Source organism: Anomaloglossus baeobatrachus, chromosome 1, assembly GCF_048569485.1.
Source record: "Anomaloglossus baeobatrachus isolate aAnoBae1 chromosome 1, aAnoBae1.hap1, whole genome shotgun sequence".
NCBI classification, from domain to species: domain Eukaryota; kingdom Metazoa; phylum Chordata; class Amphibia; order Anura; family Aromobatidae; genus Anomaloglossus; species Anomaloglossus baeobatrachus.
Window position 1 is genome coordinate 291,279,642 of NC_134353.1, and position 19,191 is coordinate 291,298,832.

The following is a 19,191-nucleotide window of genomic DNA, read 5'->3' on the forward strand; positions in this document are numbered from 1 at the left end:
ATCCCATTAATGTTTGTCCTTGACCTACTGGTCCATGTACACTCTTTTTTCACTTAAAATAAAAATATTTATATTCTCACTATCATACATTTTGGTTTTGTTCTTTTTTCTCCGTTTTTTTCCATGCTCTTTTAAGAATATACCCACCGAGGGCTTGCTACCCGCAACCCCTCGGCGTCTCCTTTACCTTGATGGCCATTTTCTTTCAGTGTTTAATACTTGAGCTGACTAGGTGTCAGATGGCAGACAGGGCCACACGCGATGGAGATCCGGTTGCGGGAGACCTTAAGTGGATCGGGGCAGGGTTGTAGCCCGCTGGTACCGACAGCGGGAATCCGGTCCAGAGGCCGTGCACAGTCAGGGTACCTGGACCCTAGGGTGAGGACAGCTGCAAGCACCTTTCCAATTAACCAGCAGGGGACAAGATTCCAAGTCTTGTCCCACTAACAGCCCAGATAGAGCGAGACAGAAGCCCAACGAGGGGAATAGGGCATCTGCAAGTGCCTGCAAAAATTCCACGGGTCAGTTCAAGCGGGCCACAGCTCCCACGGAAAAGTCACTGGGAGTGGACTTCCCCGTTTAACGCGGACTAGTCAACACACAAGACACCAACCTAAAATGCAGGAGGAAGGGCCCCTGTTCTGTCCACCGGTGTGTGGGACCCGAGCACACCCCTCCAGAGGCTACCGGTTACGGGCAGGTTTACTATTTGGACTCTGTGTGATTTTATTCAAAACAGTGAGTACACCAGTATCATCCGGTCCATCCCCGCAGACTGTGCCCGATCCCTCTATCTCACCGACACCTGGGCCCCGGGACAACACCTCGCCTTCCCGTGGAGGGTATACCATCCTGCTGCCCCACTCCATCAGCCCCGGGCACCCCATATCAAGGCAGCGGCGGTGTCACCAACAATCACCGCAACCCACGGGTGGTGTTGTGACGCCCTGGCAAAGCCAGGTTGTCACAGAAAGAGTTAATCCTCCTTGGTAATCTGATCCCACACCGGTGCAGCAGGACAAACCACATCCCCCAGGGTAAGAGAAAAGCAGAGTGTTTGGAGAGACAGACAGAAGAGGAGTCTGGAGTTGTAGCTCCCAGGCTGATAGTGAAGCGTGCTCCGAAAGGGCCGGGACAGGCTGTAGTGGGGAAGGGGCCAGAGGTAGCCGGAGCAGGGTAGTGGCCCGTCGGTACCTAGGGTGACCCGGATCACTGCAGGGGAGTGGATTCCCCGTTCCCGGCTGAGGAAAAAGAGGAAGAGAGTGGAGAGAGAGGCACTTGGCTGCAGGGAAAGAACAGGAGCTGCTGCACCGTGTGTGGGACACTAACACCCCCGTACCGAAGGCTGTGGACACCGGCAATTCCTAGTTTACCAGTGACTCTGTGTGAAATACTTCTGAGTATGCCCGTGCCCTCGGGCACCGCACCGCAGCACTGCGCCCTGCTCCCTGCTTACCCCATCACCGGGCCCCGGGACAACCAACCCCCTACCCACAGAGGGGAGAAATAACATCTAGCTGCTCCATACCATCACTCCCGGGATCCCCGTCCAGAGCAGCGGTGGTGTTCCAATCTCACCACAACCGTGGGTGGCGTCACGGACAATCTCCCTTACCCAATCCCCTTTTTACTGTGGAGCCTGGGATCACAGACCGGGTCACGCCACCGTGATACCCACAGAAGTGACCCCGTGGCCCGGATCTGAGTACCCCTGGTCCCCGGGTGACACAGTGTCACTGACAAAACCTTCCCCATCTAATCACCCCCCTGTTTCACTTGCTGGCGACGGACGGCTGCACGCGTCTGGGTCCGGTTGCCACTCGAGCGACAACAACGACTCCGGATCCGAGCGTCTCGAGCAGCCCCCCTGCCGTGGTCTGTCCCCCGCCCGTAATAGTATCATTAGTGCAGGTAGTAGGGTGAGAAGATACAAAGAGCTGGGTAAAGGTACCGTCACACTAAGCAACTTACCAGCGATCCCAACAACGATAGGGATCGCTGGTAAGTTGCTAGGAGGTTGCTGGTGAGATGTCACACTGCGACGCTCCAGCGATCCCACCAGCAGCCTGACCTGGCAGGGATCGCTGGAGCGTCGCTACACGAGTTGCTGGTGAGCTCACCAGCAACCAGTGACCAGCCCCCAGCGCCGCGTGGAAGATGCTGCGCTTGGTAACTAAGGTAAATATCGGTAACCAACCCGATATTTACCTTGGTTACCACCGCACGGAGCTACACGTGCAGAGAGCAGGGAGCAGCGCACACTGAGCGCTGGCTCCTTGCTCTCCTAGTTACAGCACACATCGGGTTAATTAACCCGATGTGTGCTGCAGCTACATGTGCACAGAGCAGGGAGCAGCGCACAATGCTTAGTGCTGGCTCCTTGCTCTCCTAGTTACAGCACACATCGGGTTAATTAACCCAATGTGTCCTGCAGCTAGCTACATGTGCACAGAGCAGGAGCCGGCACTGACAGTGAGAGCGGAGGAGGCTGGTATCGAAGGTAAATATCGGGTAACCAAGGACAGGGCTTCTTGGTTACCCGATGTTTACATTGGTTACCAGCCTCTGCAGAAGCCGGCTCCTGCTGCCTGCACATTTAGTTGTTGCTGTCTCGCTGTCACACACAGCGATCTGTGCTTCACAGCAGGACAGCAACAACTAAAAAATGGCCCATGACATTCAGCAACAACCAACGACCTCACAGCAGGGGCCAGGTTGTTGCTGGATGTCACACACAGCAACATCGCTAGCAACATCACAAAAGTTGTTCGTTAGCAGCGATGTTGCTAGCGATGTTGCTTAGTGTGACGGGGCCTTAACTTCTTCAGAGACTGATTCAAAAACAGAAAATAAACTAGATAGAGTGCAGGCGTTAAGAGAATGTATGATATATTTGGAGACTGGGATAAATGTTCCTGTCGAATATGGTACAGGTAAAATATATCTTTGTACCGTGCTAGCCAGTAGAGATAAAAAAAATTGTTAGAAGAACTGAGAGTCCTCAGTGGTGGATACATAATGACTAACTGAAAAGATGGTAATATATAGCAAGCTTTCGAGACTACTCAGGTCTCTTCATCAGGCTCAGTATTTACTGAGTTAGGGCTCTTTTCTATCTGCGATTTTCATGGGGGAGTGCAATCCGATAAAAAAAATTAAAAAAAAAAAAATCGGATTGCACTCGCACAAGTGTTAAGGCCCCGTCACACACAGAGATAAATCTTTGGCAGATCTGTGGTTACAGTGAAATCATGGACATATTGTTCCATTTGTACACAGCTACAAACCTGGCACTGATTGTCCACAATTTCACTACAACCACTGATCTGTGTGTGACAGGGCCTTTAATCAATGAGGCAGTTTCCTGTCCTGTTTTTTCTCTAGACACATGTTATGCGACTGCACTGCGGTGCACGTGTGGTGCCCTGGACAAGCCAGGACGTCACAGGTACTACAACAACACACCCCACACCCCGGTTAGGCACACCGAAGTCAAACAAAAATCCTTGTTGCCTCCCTCCAGGGGCTGATGTCCACACCAGGGGGTGGGCCAGGCGGTTGGCCCCACCCACCGAGGAGTTCAAAGTCCTGGAGGCGGGAAAAAGGAGTGAGAACAGATCAGTTTTGAGAGGAGTTGAAGTGAGGAGTGAGGTGGTAGTAGAGGAGACTGACCGTGTCCGGGTGCGTGGCCCCGGGCACACACAGCAAGGTTGGCAGACGGTGGTGACTGTCTGCAGGAGAGGCTGATTGAAGTGAACCGTAAGGACCGGGGACGGGCGGTGGCCCGCCGGTACCAGATCGGGTAGCGAAGAGAAGCCAGCACCATTCGGCAGGGCCTACGGACCCCGACCAGGCTAGGAGTCGCCGTAAAACCAGTCAAATCCGTTAGCAAAGGGAACCTCCGGGGTTTCCCAGCAGTCAAGACCCGATTGAAGGCAACAGCTCAAACCGTGAAGGGAAATACAGTCACCGCCAAGGCTACAGTTCCCAGGGCCAGAGTCTGCGGGCAAAAGGGGCTCCCTCAGCATCCATCCAAGCTGGGGAGCGGGTTACCGGTGGGAAGCCATTGGAACCGTGAACACAACACAGGTGCAGGGAAAGGCAGTCACCGCAACCTACCGGGAGAGCTACCGCAGCCGTCTGTGGGACCCGTCCATCCAGCCGTTTGTTTTACCGGAGACTTTGCATTCATCATTGGCTGAGTGAGTACCACCTTGCCGTGCGGCACAGCGCTGCCCCCGCGACCCTGCACCTCACCAGGCCCCGTAGCCCGCCTGTCATCCCTAACCCTCACCGGGCCCCGGGACAACTAACCCCCCTACCCACGGAGGGGAGAAAACAACATCCAAGCTGCTCCCTGTCACCGCTCTCAGGATCCCCGTCCAGAGCAGTGGTGGTGTCACAACCTCACCACAACCGTGGGTGGCGTCACGGACAATATCCCTAAACCAAACCACCCCCCTTTCACTCACGGGCGAGGAGCGCCGCTCGAGTCCCCGGGATCTGGCCCACCACTCGAGCCACCGAGCAGCAGCAGCAGCAGCCGGACCCGAGCAGTGGGTGAGCGCAGCGTCCCCTCCCCGCCCGCGACACACGCAGAGACAGACAACGGAGGAGATGGGGAGAAAGTGTTCCCTCCCTCTTCTCCGCTCCTGTAATGCGATCGCAAGATCGCATCACAGTCGCAGGACCCTCGGATAACACCGCAGCAGAGGGTCATTAGCATATCACTTCTGATGCTCCCACATCAGAAGCAGTAGGCAAGTGCAAAAGAGCCCTTATACTGAGTCTGATGAAGAGACCTGAGTAGTCTCGAAAGCTTGCTATTATTACAATCTTTTCAGCTTTTCAGTTAGTCATTAGAAGTTATCAACCACTGAGGACTCTCAGTTCTTTTACACAATTTTTGTTGTCGAATATAGTAAATTTTTCTTTAAAATAATTGGCCAGATCATCCGCGCTGAAATTGGTGATTGGGGCTTGCACTCTTGGACCAAGGAGGGAGTGAAAAGTGTCAGTCGTTTAGGATTGTTGGATAGTGAGGTGATGAGGGCATTAAAGTAAGCTTGTTTGGAGAGGTTCAGAGTAGAGTTGTATATTTTAAGCATAAATTTACAATGGATGAAATCTTCGGCCATATTAGATTTTCTCCACAGACGTTTAGTGCACCTGAAGCACTGCTGGAGAAAACGTGTTTGTACTGTGTGCCAAGGCTGACACTGTCTGTGCTGAGCTGCTCTGTGTGTAGGAGGTGCAGCTTCATCCAAGACATTTTGTAGTGTTTATTATAATGTTTCAGAGCAGAGTCTGGACATGAGAGCAGGGCCGGCGCCAGCACCCGGCAAACCCGGTCAAATGCCGGGGCCCTGAGCTGCCGGGGGGGCCCACTCGCGGTGGCAGGAGTGGCGCACCGCTACTCAGGGGGGCCTGGTGGCCGCGCTGTCACCGGCCCCCGCCGAGGATCGCGCTTTCAATTGCATCGGCATCGCAGGTGCTGATACAATTGAGAGCAATGATGAGAGAGTGAGCGGCGCGCTCCCTCTCTTATCATTCTCCCCGCTGTGACTGTCGGCGTTCTGACAGCTCTGCAGCAGAGCGCGGTGACGTCATCACTGCGCGCCTGCTGAGAGGTCAGAGCGACCGACAGCAATGGACGACGCGCCGAGGAGACCGGATCAGTGGGGGAACGTGTTAGCCGCCCCTCTACTGACACTGGGCTCCCCTGACTCACAGGCCGGCCACTACACAGCGGCACTAGTACATATAGGGGCCCGGCAGCCGCTCTGCAGAGCCGGCTGCCGGGCCCCTATGTGTAGTGCCGCTGTGTAGTGGCCGACAATGCGACCGTCAGGGGGCCGGCCTGTGAGTCAGGGGAGCCCAGTGTCAGTAGAGGGGCCCCTGACCTGGAGAGGCCCACCAGCCGTTTCTGAGCTGCAGGAGAGCTCCTGACCTGCACAGAAGACGGAATAATCCATCCTGCAGGACCTGCGATGATGTCACGCCCATGTGACTGTGTGGGAGGAGACACAGAATGCCGGGCAGAAAGCAAAGATACTGAATCCTGAAGGAGATTTGGACACATGATGACTGGTAATAAGAAAAGAGGGGACATGAGGGGAAAGGGGGCTGCAGGGTGAGTGGCATATGAGGGCTGCAGAATGTGACAGAAGGATGTGAAGGGGTGCAGAATGTTTGAGAGGGGTAAGTTGGGGTACAGGCAGGGTGAGATATGTGGGCAGGGTGTGTGAGATATGGGGGTGTAGTGTGTGTGATCTGGGGGGTGCAGGCTGTGTGAGATGTGGGGGTGTAGTGTGTGTGTGATCTGGGGTTGCAGGCTGTATGGGGAGCAGGGTGTGTGAGATATGGGGGTGTAGTGTGTGATATGGGGGTGCAGGCTGTATGGGGAGCAGGGTGTGTGAGATATGGGGGTCTAGTGTGTGTGATCTGGGGGGTGCAGGCTGTATGGGGAGCAGGGTGTGTGAGATATGGGGGTGTAGTGTGTGATATGGGGGTGCAGGCTGTATGGGGAGCAGGGTGTGTGACATATAGGGGTGTAGTGTGTGTGATATGGGGGTGCAGGCTGTATGGGGAGCAGGGTGTGTGACATATAGGGGTGTAGTGTGTGTGATATGGGGGTGCAGGCTGTATGGGGAGCAGGGTGTGTGACATATGGGGGTGTAGTGTGTGATATGGGGGTGCAGGCTGTATGGGGAGCAGGGTGTGTGAGATATGGGGGTGTAGTGTGTGTGTGATATGGGGGTGCAGGCTGTATGGGGAGCAGGGTGTGTGAGATATGGGGGCAGGGGAGTAACTACCGCGGTTGCAGGGGTCGGAAGGAGAAGAGAGGTACTTGTTTTTTTATTTTGCTGGCTGCATGACACATGGAGGCCTGGGGTGCTGGCTGCATGATACATGGAGATCTATGGGACTACATAATAAACATGAAGGACACGTTATACATGGAATATAGGGGTGCATTATACATGGAGGAGTATGGGGCTGCATAATACAAAATGAAGGACACCTTATACATGGAATATAGGGGTGCATTATACATGGAGGAGGCTGCATAATACAATATGATGATTTATAGCGCTACATTATAATACATATAGGACTATGGGGGCTACATTATAATATATGGAGGAATATGGAGGCTACCTTATACATGGACTATGGGTGTGCGTTATAAAACTGGAGGCCTATGTGGTGCAGTATAATATATGGAGGACTATGTGGTGCAGTATAATATATGGAGGACTATGTGATGCTGTATAATATATGGAGAACTATGGGGTGAATTATAATACATGGAGAACTTTGGGGAAATGCATTGTAATACATGGAGAACTATGGGGGTGCATTCTAATATATCAAGGGTTATGTGGCACCCTTTATATTATACGGAAGGCTATGTGGGGGCCATTATAGTATTTGGAGATCTATATACAAGGGGGGACAAAGATACAAGTATGGGATGGAAATGTTTTGTCCTGAGGGAAAAAGGCTCTTTCCCCCAGCACCCAGCTTTCCCATGCTCTGCTGTACATCTCTCAGCACCCAGCTTTCCCATGCTCTGCTGTACATCTTCTCTCAGCACCCAGCTTTCCCATGCTCTGCTGTACATCTCTCAGCACCCAGCTTTCCCATGCTCTGCTGTACATCTTCTCTCAGCACCCAGCTTTCCCATGCTCTGCTGTACATCTTCTCTCAGCACCCAGCTTTCCCATGCTCTGATATGGGAAAGCTGGGTGCTGAGGGAAAGATGTATAGCAGAGCATGGGGAAGCTGGGTGCTGAGGACAAGATGGATATCAGAACATGGGAAAGCAGGGTACTGATAGAGGGATTTCAGATCATGGGAAACCTGGGTGCTGAGGGTAAGAGCCAAGTGTCAGCGTCATTATCCTGTACCCCAAATGTCAGTGTCATTATTCCGTACCCTAAGTGTCGGTGTACGTGGAAGGGGGGCCCCGGTCCAAATTTTGCACCAGGGCCCATCAAACTCTAGTTACGCCACTGAGTATTAATCACTGTATTCTACATGAGGGTGCCTACTGCTATCTGGCTCTGCACTGTGCTGTATACAGGCTGTGCTATGTTATATAGCACAGCCTGTATATAGCACAGTGCAGAGCCAGATAGCAGTAGGCACCCTTATGTAGCATACAGCTTGTATATAGCCTATATACAAGCTGTATGCTACATGAGGGTGCCTATTGCTATCTGGCTCTGCACTGTGCTATATACAGGCTGTGCTATATACAAGCTGCATGCTACATGAGGGTGCCTAATGCTATCTGGCTCTGCACTGTGCTGTCTGGGTCTGCACTGTACTATATAGGTCTGTGTACTACATGAGGATACCTAATGCTATATGGCTCTGCACTGTGCTATATAGGTGCTGTGTACTATATGAGGGTGCCTAATGCTATCTGGCTCTGCACTGTGGTATATAGGGGCTGTATACTACATGAGGGTGCCTAATGCTATCTGACTCTGCAATGTACTATATAGGGGCTCTGCACTACATGAGGGTGCTTAATGCTATCTGGCTCTGCACTGTGGTATATAGGGGCTATATACTACATGAGGGTGCCTAATGCTATCTGGCTCTGCACTGTGGTATTTAGGGGCTGTATACTACATGAGGGTGCCTAATGCTATATGTGTCTGCATTGTGCTATATGTGGGCTGTATACTACATGAGGGTGCCTATTGCTATCTGGGTCTGCATTGTGCTATAAGTGGGCTATATACTACATGCTATCTAGGTCTGCATTGTGCTATATGGGGGCTGCTTAACGTTATATGGGGGCTGCATAGTGCATATGGGGGCTACATAATACTATATGGAGGACAATGGGGGCTTCATAACACAATATGGGGGCTGCAAACTACTATACCCCCAGAGTTGTATGTCCCCTCCACCCAGGTGCTGTATGCCCCCCAGAGTTGTATGTCCCCTCCACCCAGGTGCTGTATACCCCCCAGAGCTGTATGTTCCCTCCACCCAGGTGCTGTATACCCCCTCAGAGCTGTATACCCCCAGAGCTGCATGTCACCCCCCACCTCACAGCTGTCTGTCCCCCCCACCTCAGCCACTGCCCTCCTCTAGAGCTGTATGCCCCCCATTGCTGTATACCCCTTTCCTCAGTAATATATATTCCCCCAGTAATGTGTTTGTCCCCAGCCTCTCTTGTGATGTATATACAGCAGTGTTAGTGTGCTCTATGTGCGGCCATGTCTGTTAGACAAGCCGGGAGGTGAGTGAGGCTGTTGCCGGCTTCCCAATATTAGAAATATATATACAGGATAAATATATAAAAATAATGTGTGTGTGTGTGTGTGTGTGTGCTGTATGATGTGTATCTATGTATGTCAGTGTATATGACTGTGTCTAGATTTATGTCTATTTATGTGTTTTTGTGAACTTCTCTTTAAATAAGTATGCGTACATATGCCTGTATGTATCTGTGCATGTCTATGTGTGGATGGGGCCCACTGAGACTCTTTCGCCCAGGGCCCACAAAAACCTGGAGCCGGCCCTGCATGAGAGACAGGAGATTGTGGCCAATGATGACTGCAAATTCTTCATAAGTTTCTGGACAGTAATGGCACGTATATAGTGTTTAAGTATGTATTTAAGTGTGGTAAGTGGGGGCGTCCTGAGGGAATTGACATTTCTTGACAGGGAATGAAAAAAGGTTGTGGTCAGAGAGGGGAAGAGAGGAGTAAGGCGGGCTTTGCACACTACGACATCGCAGGTACGATGTAGGTGGGGTCAAATTGAAAATGACGCACTTACGGCATCGCATGCGACATCTTAGTGTGTAAAGCCTAGATGATACGATTAACGAGCGCAAAAGCGTCGTAATCGTTTCATCGGTGCAGCGTCGGCGTAATCCATGATTACGCTGACGCGACAGTCCGATGTCGTTCCTCGCTCCTGCGGCAGCACACATCGCTGTGTGTGAAGCTGCAGGAGCGAGGAACATCTCCTACCGGCGTCACTGCGGCTTCCGTAGGATATGCGGAAGGAAGGAGATGGGCGGGATGTTTACAACCTACTCATCTCCGCCCCTCCGCTCCGATTGGCCGCCTGGCGTGTGACGTCGCTATGACGCCGCACGACCCGCCCCCTTAACAAGGAGGCAGGTCGCCGGCCAGAGCAACGGTCGCAGGACAGGTGAGTCCATGTGAAGTTGCCGTAGCGATAATGTTCGCTACGGCAGCTATCACAAGGAAATCGCTGCTGCGACGGGGGCGGGTACTATCTTGCTCGGCATCGCAGCATCGGCCTGCGATGTCGCAGCGTGCAAAGTACCCCTAAGGCTATGTGTCCACGCTGCGGAAAATTCGCGGATTTTGCCGCGGATTTCTTGCGGAAAAGCCGCGGATTTCCCGAAAATATGCAGCACAGGTACTTCCCAGCCATTTCTATGGCATTTTGGAAATGCTGTGCCCATGCTGCGGATTTTTCCGCAGCGGATTTTGGTCCGGAAAAATCTGCAACATGTCAATTATTGTTGCGGATTTTCATCCGGATTTTGGCTTTAAAATTGGGAGAAAAAAAAAAATCCGCACCAAAATCCGCATCAAATCCGCGGCAATTCCGCGGTAAATCCGCGGCAAATCCGCACCTTTGAAAAGGTGTGGATTTTGCGGGAAAGCTGCGGATTTTGATGCAGAAAAATCCGTAGCTATATTCTCCCGTGGACACATAGCCTTAGTAAAATCAGGCACTGAGCACAGACGGGGGAAGACTAGGTCCAGCGTACTCTTGTCTTCATATGTAAGAGGGTTAGTAAGTTGTGAAAGTCCGAGAGAGGAAGTTAGAGACAAAAGATGAGTGACAGCTGGGGAGGCGGAATCATCAATAGGGATGTTAAAGTCCCCATGATGAGAATTGGAATGTCACCGGCTTTAAACTTTGGAAGCCAAGTTGCAAAGTGATCCAAGAACTGACATGGGTGTTCTGGAGGGTGATACACAACCACCACTCAGAGGAAGAAGGGCCTGTAAAGCCTGACAGTGTGGAACTCAAAAGAAGGGAAGATAAGTGAGGGTACAGGAGGAATGACCTGAAAAGCATAATTTATTGAAAGCAGCAGACAAATACCTCAACTTGGTCTATTATCAGGTCTGGCGGTATGCAAAAGTTGTAGGCCACTATAAGATAGAGCAGCAGCGACAGTGGTGTCTGACTGCTGGATCCAGGTCTCAGTAACAGCTAGGAGGTTAAGGGAATTTGAAAGGAAAAGGTCATGGATGTAGGAGAGTTTATCTGCTAACCATGCATTCCAAAGGGCACAGTTTAAGAAAATGGAATGCATGCAGGGAATATTAATGAGATTTGCGGGGTTCCTGAATGTATAAGGGAAAGAGTTAAACGTAAAAAAGGGCCTAGGTTGGGGGAGACATCTCCTGCGACTAACAGAAGGAGACTAGAGAGAGTGAGCAGATAGTTAAGTGATTTTAAGTGATTTGTGAGTGTTGTATGGTGGGAGTGAATGGATCTTTATGGTAAAAGAAGGTAAAAAGAGCATGAGAGGCATTCATAGGAGAGGGCAGGAGAGAAAGTCTTATATAGATGGAGGGCACAGATTGTGTGAAAGGGCGATAGATATGAGGGATTGTAGCAGCTAGCACCTAAATGATACAAATACATAGGATGAGGAGCAAGTTTGTTTCATTGTCTGACATGATTTACCTTTCTCCTGCCCTGTCTAACTGCCGTGCGTAACTGCAGGGCAGTTATAAAAATCCAAGGTCATATCTGTCCCTTTAATGTGAGCCCACATTATGCCCCACACGTCTGTTGATCTGATCAGCAGAAATGTGCAGCTAACATTTGATCAAACAAATATGTCTCTTGTAGCACTTATCTTCTACTGCCCATCCTTATAAATATGCTCTAACAGAATAGTTATAATGATATTGTTGTTACATTTTAAATATTACCTTTATGCGAACTTCATGAGCCTTTGGTGGAGCAACCTCAATCTCTTCAATGCTGAGCGGTTGTTTAGGTCCCCAGCACACGGCTGCTTTACATTTGATTACCTGAATGTGAAATAACAATAAAACTGAATATTTATATCGCTATTTACATTTGCATTTGATTTGCATTGTTTGATCCAGTTTCAAAATGTCTAGTATATAGTGCATTTACCCCTCTTTCCCAAATCCCCAGTAAAGTCCCTGTATCAGATATTATATGTTCATTAGAATTGGAACAGAAAGAGCTTTTATTAACAGATATTCATATCCATGTCTCTGTTGAAGGCTCCTAATTGAGCCGAAACGTCAGACAGATTATTTGGATTTACTCTTTAATACATTTTGGATGCTATTATTTTTCACTATACCTTGTACGTTTTCTGAATAAGGTCACAAGCAATCAACAGACATTTTGTTCATTTTTTATACATTAGTGTGCCGACGTTTATTTTCCTGGTTATGCACTCAGATGTCATCCGTGTACAGTCTGATGTTTTCAACGGACCCCTTGCCTTGCATGGCCGAGTGCGACTCAATAATCGGATCAAATTCAGACATACTGCAATTTTTTGCTCAGACAGGCTAGTAATGTCTTGTCCACTGTGAAGTTTTTTTTTTTTTTTCCAGTTATAATAACAATGTAAACAGACCTGTGGTGTGATTTTGAAATCCACAACGACAGTCACTCTTGCTGTAAGGGTAAGTTCACACAGTGCGTTTTTCGCGGCGTTTTTGCGCAGTTTTCGGGTGTGTTTTTGCTCAGAAAACTGCATGACTTTGCTTCCCCAGCAAAGTCTATGAGTTTTCATTTTTGCTGTCTGCACACAGCGTTTTTTTTTTAGCTGCGTTTTTGTGGTGCCCACAAAAACGCAGCATGTCAATTATTTTTGCGTTTTTCACTGCGTTTTCCACCCATTGAGTTCAATGAGATGTTCAAAAACGCAATGAAAAATGCAAATTGCAAATATAGCTGCGTTTTAGTGCGTTTCTATGACTAAAACGCTGCTATAAATGCAAGGAGTGGGTAGTAAAGTGACATGTACAAATTCTCGCAATGCACTCGGACTCATGTTAATCAGTGAGGCAGCTCCCATCTGCTATTTTTTTCTCAGTCCAAATGGGACTGAGAAAAAAATTGAAGCATGCTGCATTTTGGAGAGTTTCTCGCACGAGTCTCTCCAATGCAAGTCTATGGGTGCATACGGACCATCCTAGTGACATGCCTTTTTCACAATAGATTTCACGCATGTAGCAGAGAACAATGTAAATGCTTCTGTACATAACATTACATGAGTAGCAGCTGCTGAGGTTAAAAACTGATTGCTCACTGACAGCATACTGACAGCACACTGATGACTAGTGAACTAAAATCGGTTGACTTTTTTTCCTGCTACTCGGAGCAGGGCCATGGCGCTAAGGACATCAGAGCCGTGGGGATGCATGGCTGGGGACAGGTGAGTGTGTGTGTGTGCGCGTGCGTGCATGTGTCACGCTCCCCGGGTCCTTGGCTCCCCTCCCCGGGTCCTCTGCTCCGCTCCCCGGGTCCTCAGCCCCGCTCCCCGGCTCACCTGCCACGCTCCCCGGGTCCTTGGCTCCGGTGCCCGTCCTTCCCAGGCCCCCTGGTCTCCGATCGCGGCGCCCGACGGCTTCCCAGGCCCTGGCCGGCTCCCCTGCGTCCTCTTCTCAGCCTCCTTCCCTGGCTTCTGGCACCCGGGCTGCGCGCATGCGCATTAGGGCGCGCGCGCGGTCACTGACCCTTTCTTAAAAGGCCAGCGTCCATTAACAGGAAATGAGGCTAAACAGGTACAGGGTATAAAGGGGTGTATTGTCCAAGAGGGCGGGGCCTGATCTTCGTGTTTTCCAAGCTAGGAGTCAGGTCTCCTTGTGTCTTCGTGCCATACTCACGTATCTCTCTTCTAGAGCTGATCCTGCCTCGCCATCCGGTCCTGCTGAATCCCGAACCCCGCACGCTGTCCGTCTGCCATCTGACAGTCCGTACCATCTCGGATCCCTGCGGTGACCCGTCATCTCGCTCCAAAGGTTCCGGACCCCGCCTGACATCACCTCGGCTTCCGAACCTGAGCTACGTCACCCGGACTACCATCTGTGACTCCGTGGTCCCAGGACTTCTTCGTTACACTCACTGGCACGGACTGTTCTGCTGCCCATAGTGCTTCAGCTACCGGACTCCTTGCCACCATCTTAGAGTTCGGCCCAGTGGATCCACCTCCTGGGTCTGCCCGACCGCCTGGCCCTGACAGTAAGATCAGGCCATGGATCCCGCTGCAGCACTAGCAGCCTTGCAAGAGGAACTCCAACGCCAGCGTGAAGTCCAGACCCGCATGCTGAACTTTATGACTTCCGTGGACACCCGCCTGACCACGCTACAAGCGGCAGTCACGTCTTCGACATCCCAAGCCGCCACTAGTCAAGCCACGTCCCCCGCTCCCGTGGCTGCTTCTTCGGATGCTTCCAGACTGCGTTTGGCCTCACCACCCCGGTACGCCGGAGATCCCAAGTCCTGCAGGGGGTTTATAAACCAATGCTCCCTCCATTTCACGCAGCTGCCACATCTGTTTGCCTCCGACCAAGCCAAGGTCGCCTTCATCATGTCTCACCTGGAGGGCGAGGCACTGGCGTGGATGAACCCGTTGTGGGAGAAGGAGGACCCTATGACCAAGGATCTTCAAGAGTTCCTGCAGGCCTTTCGCAGCACCTTTGACGAGCCGGGACGCGCCTCTGCGTCTGCTTCATCCCTCCTCCGCTTACGTCAACGAACACTGACGGTGGGCCAATACGCCATCCGTTTCCGCACTTTGGCTTCAGAACTCGGGTGGAATAATGAGGCCCTAACAGCCGCCTTCTGGGAAGGACTCTCGAGTCGCATCAAAGATGAGTTGGCGGGTCGTGACGTGCCCTCCACCCTAGATGCCCTGATTGCCCTAGCAACTCGAGTGGACATTCGTTTTCAGGAGCGCTCCAAAGAGCTGTCTCGTGAGAGACGTCCGGTACGGCATTCCTCTCCTCCACAGAAGCCCTCCGTATCTCAGTCATCAACAGCTGGGATTCCCGTCCACGAGCCCATGCAGATCGACCGAGTACGACAGTCTGAACAACGTCGAGCAGAGCGGCTCGCCAAGGGTCTCTGCTTTTACTGCGGAGAGGACACACACCTCCTACGCTCCTGTCCGGAAAGGCCGGGAAACTCCAAAGCCTAGGGTTGGTAGGAGAGGCCACCCTAGGTACTGGGACTCTCTCAGACCCGGTTATGTGGACTGTGCAAGTGTCAACGGGAGAGACGCGCTTCACGGCTGAGGCATACCTCGACTCTGGAGCAGCAGGCAATTTTATCCAGCAGGCCACGGTGGACAAGTACCAGCTGCCTGTTACTCCACTCGAGAAGCCCCTAGTGATTGCCTCTGTGGATGGGAGACCCCTCTCTGATACCATCTCCTGGGTCACCAGTCCGGTCGAACTGCGTATCGGTGCCCTGCACACCGAGAACATCGCTCTCTACGTCCTTCCACACATGTCCCATCAAATCCTGCTGGGACTTCCCTGGTTGCGGACACACGAACCATCAGTCAGCTGGGGTACTGGCGAAATCACCCGATGGGGTCCTGCTTGTCATGAGAAGTGTCTGAAGTCCATACAACCCATCCGACGACCTCCGGTTCCAGAGAACCTACCGGAACTGCCTTCGGCCTATTGGTCCTTCGCAGACGTTTTTGACAAGAAGGAGTCTGAGGTACTTCCGCCACACCGTCCCTACGATTGTGCCATCGACCTGCTCCCAGGAACAACACCGCCTCGAGGACGGATATATCCGTTGTCTCCAGCCGAAACCAGGGCCATGTCTACCTACATCACAGAGAGCCTGGCAAGGGGATTCATCCGGAGATCCTCCTCTCCTGCGGGAGCAGGCTTCTTCTTCGTTAAGAAGAAAGAGGGTGACCTACGCCCATGCATCGACTACCGGGGTCTGAATCAGATCACCGTAAAAAAACAAGTACCCTCTGCCGCTCATCCCCGAATTGTTCGACCGGCTCAGAGGAGCCCGTGTGTTCACCAAGCTGGATCTTCGGGGTGCCTACAACCTAGTTCGTATCCGCTCTGGGGACGAATGGAAGACCGCGTTTAATACTCGCGATGGGCATTATGAATACTGCGTGATGCCCTTCGGCCTGTGTAACGCACCAGCAGTCTTCCAAGAATTGGTGAACGACATATTCCGGGACCTCCTCTACATCTGTGTAGTAGTTTATCTGGATGACATCCTTATCTTCTCTCCGGACCTCCAGACCCACAGAGAGAACGTACAGCTGGTTCTACAAAGACTGAGAGAGAATCGTCTCTACGCCAAATATGAGAAGTGTGTCTTTGAGCAGTCTTCTCTCCCTTTCCTGGGATACATCATCTCGGGCACTGGACTGCAGATGGATCCAAAGAAGGTCTCCTCCATACTCAACTGGCCTCCCCCTTCTGGACTGAAGGCAATCCAACGGTTCCTGGGATTCGCCAACTACTACCGCCAGTTTATCCCTCACTTCTCTGCCCTGACTGCTCCTCTCTCCGCTTTGACCAAAAAGGAGGCTAATCCAAAGGACTGGTCACCTGCGGCCGACGCCGCGTTTTGCTCACTGAAGCGAGCATTTGCCTCCGCTCCTGTACTCCACCATCCGGAGTTAAACCGCCAGTTCACCTTGGAGGTGGATGCCTCCTCCTCGGGAGCCGGAGCAGTGCTCATGCAGAAGTCCTCCTCCGGCAAGATGGTGACGTGCGGTTTCTTCTCCAAGAGCTTCTCAGCGCCTGAACGTAATTACACCATCGGTGACCGAGAACTATTGGCGGTCAAACTGGCTCTGGAGGAGTGGCGCTACCTCCTGGAAGGAGCAGTGTACCCCGTGATTATCTACACGGACCACAAGAACCTGGAATACCTGCGGTCCGCTCAGCGACTGAACCCACGGCAAGCCAGGTGGTCCCTATTCTTTGCCAGGTTTGACTTCCAGCTCCATTTCCGACCCGCGGACAAGAATGTACGCGCTGATGCCTTGTCTAGGTCTTTCATGCCCATGGAGCAGGAGGAAGAGACTACCCAACCCATCATCTCTCCTAGCAAGATCATTCCGGTGGCCCCTGTCACCCTGGCCTAGATACCGCCCGGAAAGACCTATGTCTCTGAGACTGACAGGCAAAAAGTGTTACACTGGGGTCATGCCTCAAAAACAGCCGGTCATGCAGGCCAGAAGAGAACATGGGGTGCGATTGTACGCCATTACTGGTGGCCATCCCTTCGCACGGACGTCGCTGCTTTTGTCTCTGCCTGCTCCTCTTGTGCCAGGAACAAGACGCCCAAACACCTGCCCTATGGCCGTCTTCTGCCTCTGCCTATACCCTCAGTTCCGTGGCAACACATAGCGATGGATTTTATTACGGACTTGCCATTATCCTCTGGACACACAGTCATATGGGTCGTGGTGGACCGGTTCTCCAAAATGGCTCACTTCATCCCCATGGCTGGACTGCCCTCTGCTCAGGAACTCGCGGAAGCCTATATACATCACATCTTCCGCTTGCATGGCTTTCCATCTCACATCGTGTCCGACAGAGGAACTCAGTTCACCTCCCGCTTCTGGAGGGCGCTCTGCAAACATCTGGGAGTAACTCTGGACTTTTCTTCTGCATACCATCCTCAGTCTAATGGCCAAGTGGAGAGGGTCAATCAAATCTTGACATCCTTCTTACGTCACTATGTCAACGCCCATCACGACGACTGGTCCACTCTTCTGCCTTGGGCTGAATTCTCACATAACCACCACATCAGTGAGTCGTCCTCCAAATCTCCCTTCCATGTCGTTTACGGACTTCAGCCCTCCGTCCCATTGCCTATATCCCCTTCTTCGGATGTCCCTGCGGCTGATACTGTAGCCCGTGACTTCGCTACCATTTGGGACTCTGTCAAGGCGTCCCTTGGACGCGCTTCCCAGCGGATGAAGAAACACGCTGACAAGAGGCGTCTGGACCCTCCGTGTTTCTCTCCTGGTGACCTGGTCTGGCTTGTTTCCCAGTACATCTGATTGAAGATACCTTCCTACAAGCTGGGTCCTCGCTACATCGGGCCGTTTAAGGTCCTCAGCAAGATCAATGAGGTCTCCTACAAGCTACAGCTCCCGGCCACGATGAGGATACCCAACTCATTCCACATCTCCCTGCTCAAGCCGGTTGTCCTTGGTCCCTTCTCCGCTGCTGCCAGTCCGGCTCCTCCACCTATTGCCGATGACGACATCTATGCGGTAAGGGATATCGTGGCCATGAAGACCGTACGAGGTCGACAGTTCTTCCTGGTGGACTGGGAGGGGTATGGTCCTGAGGATAGGTCCTGGGAGCCCAGGGAGAACGTGGGCACTCCTCTGATCCGTGCCTTCATGTCCCGGTTGCGGGGAGGGGGGCGTGGGGGGGGGGTACTGTCACGCTCCCCGGGTCCTTGGCTCCCCTCCCCGGGTCCTCTGCTCCGCTCCCCGGGTCCTCAGCCCCGCTCCCCGGCTCACCTGCCACGCTCCCCGGGTCCTTGGCTCCGGTGCCCGTCCTTCCCAGGCCCCCTGGTCTCCGATCGCGGCGCCCGACGGCTTCCCAGGCCCTGGCCGGCTCCCCTGCGTCCTCTTCTCAGCCTCCTTCCCTGGCTTCTGGCACCCGGGCTGCGCGCATGCGCATTAGGGCGCGCGCGCGGTCACTGACCCTTTCTTAAAGGGCCAGCGTCCATTAACAGGAAATGAGGCTAAACAGGTACAGGGTATAAAGGGGTGTATTGTCCAAGAGGGCGGGGCCTGATCTTCGTGTTTTCCAAGCTAGGAGTCAGGTCTCCTTGTGTCTTCGTGCCATACTCACGTATCTCTCTTCTAGAGCTGATCCTGCCTCGCCATCCGGTCCTGCTGAATCCCGAACCCCGCACGCTGTCCGTCTGCCATCTGACAGTCCGTACCATCTCGGATCCCTGCGGTGACCCGTCATCTCGCTCCAAAGGTTCCGGACCCCGCCTGACATCACCTCGGCTTCCGAACCTGAGCTACGTCACCCGGACTACCATCTGTGACTCCGTGGTCCCAGGGACTTCTTCGTTACACTCACTGGCACGGACTGTTCTGCTGCCCATAGTGCTTCAGCTACCGGACTCCTTGCCACCATCTTA

General features: G+C 52.4%; 1 protein-coding gene across 1 annotated transcript in view; it reads right to left on the minus strand.

The window, feature by feature from the left end:
• LOC142311972 (alcohol dehydrogenase 1) overlaps window positions 1-19,191 on the minus strand; it is a 490,686-nt gene that overhangs the window by 171,514 nt on the left and 299,981 nt on the right. Inside the window, exon 4 of the mRNA XM_075350839.1 lies at window positions 11,964-12,065. Within this exon, the coding sequence (XP_075206954.1) occupies window positions 11,964-12,065 (102 nt within the window). The remainder of the gene's footprint in view (window positions 1-11,963; window positions 12,066-19,191) is intronic.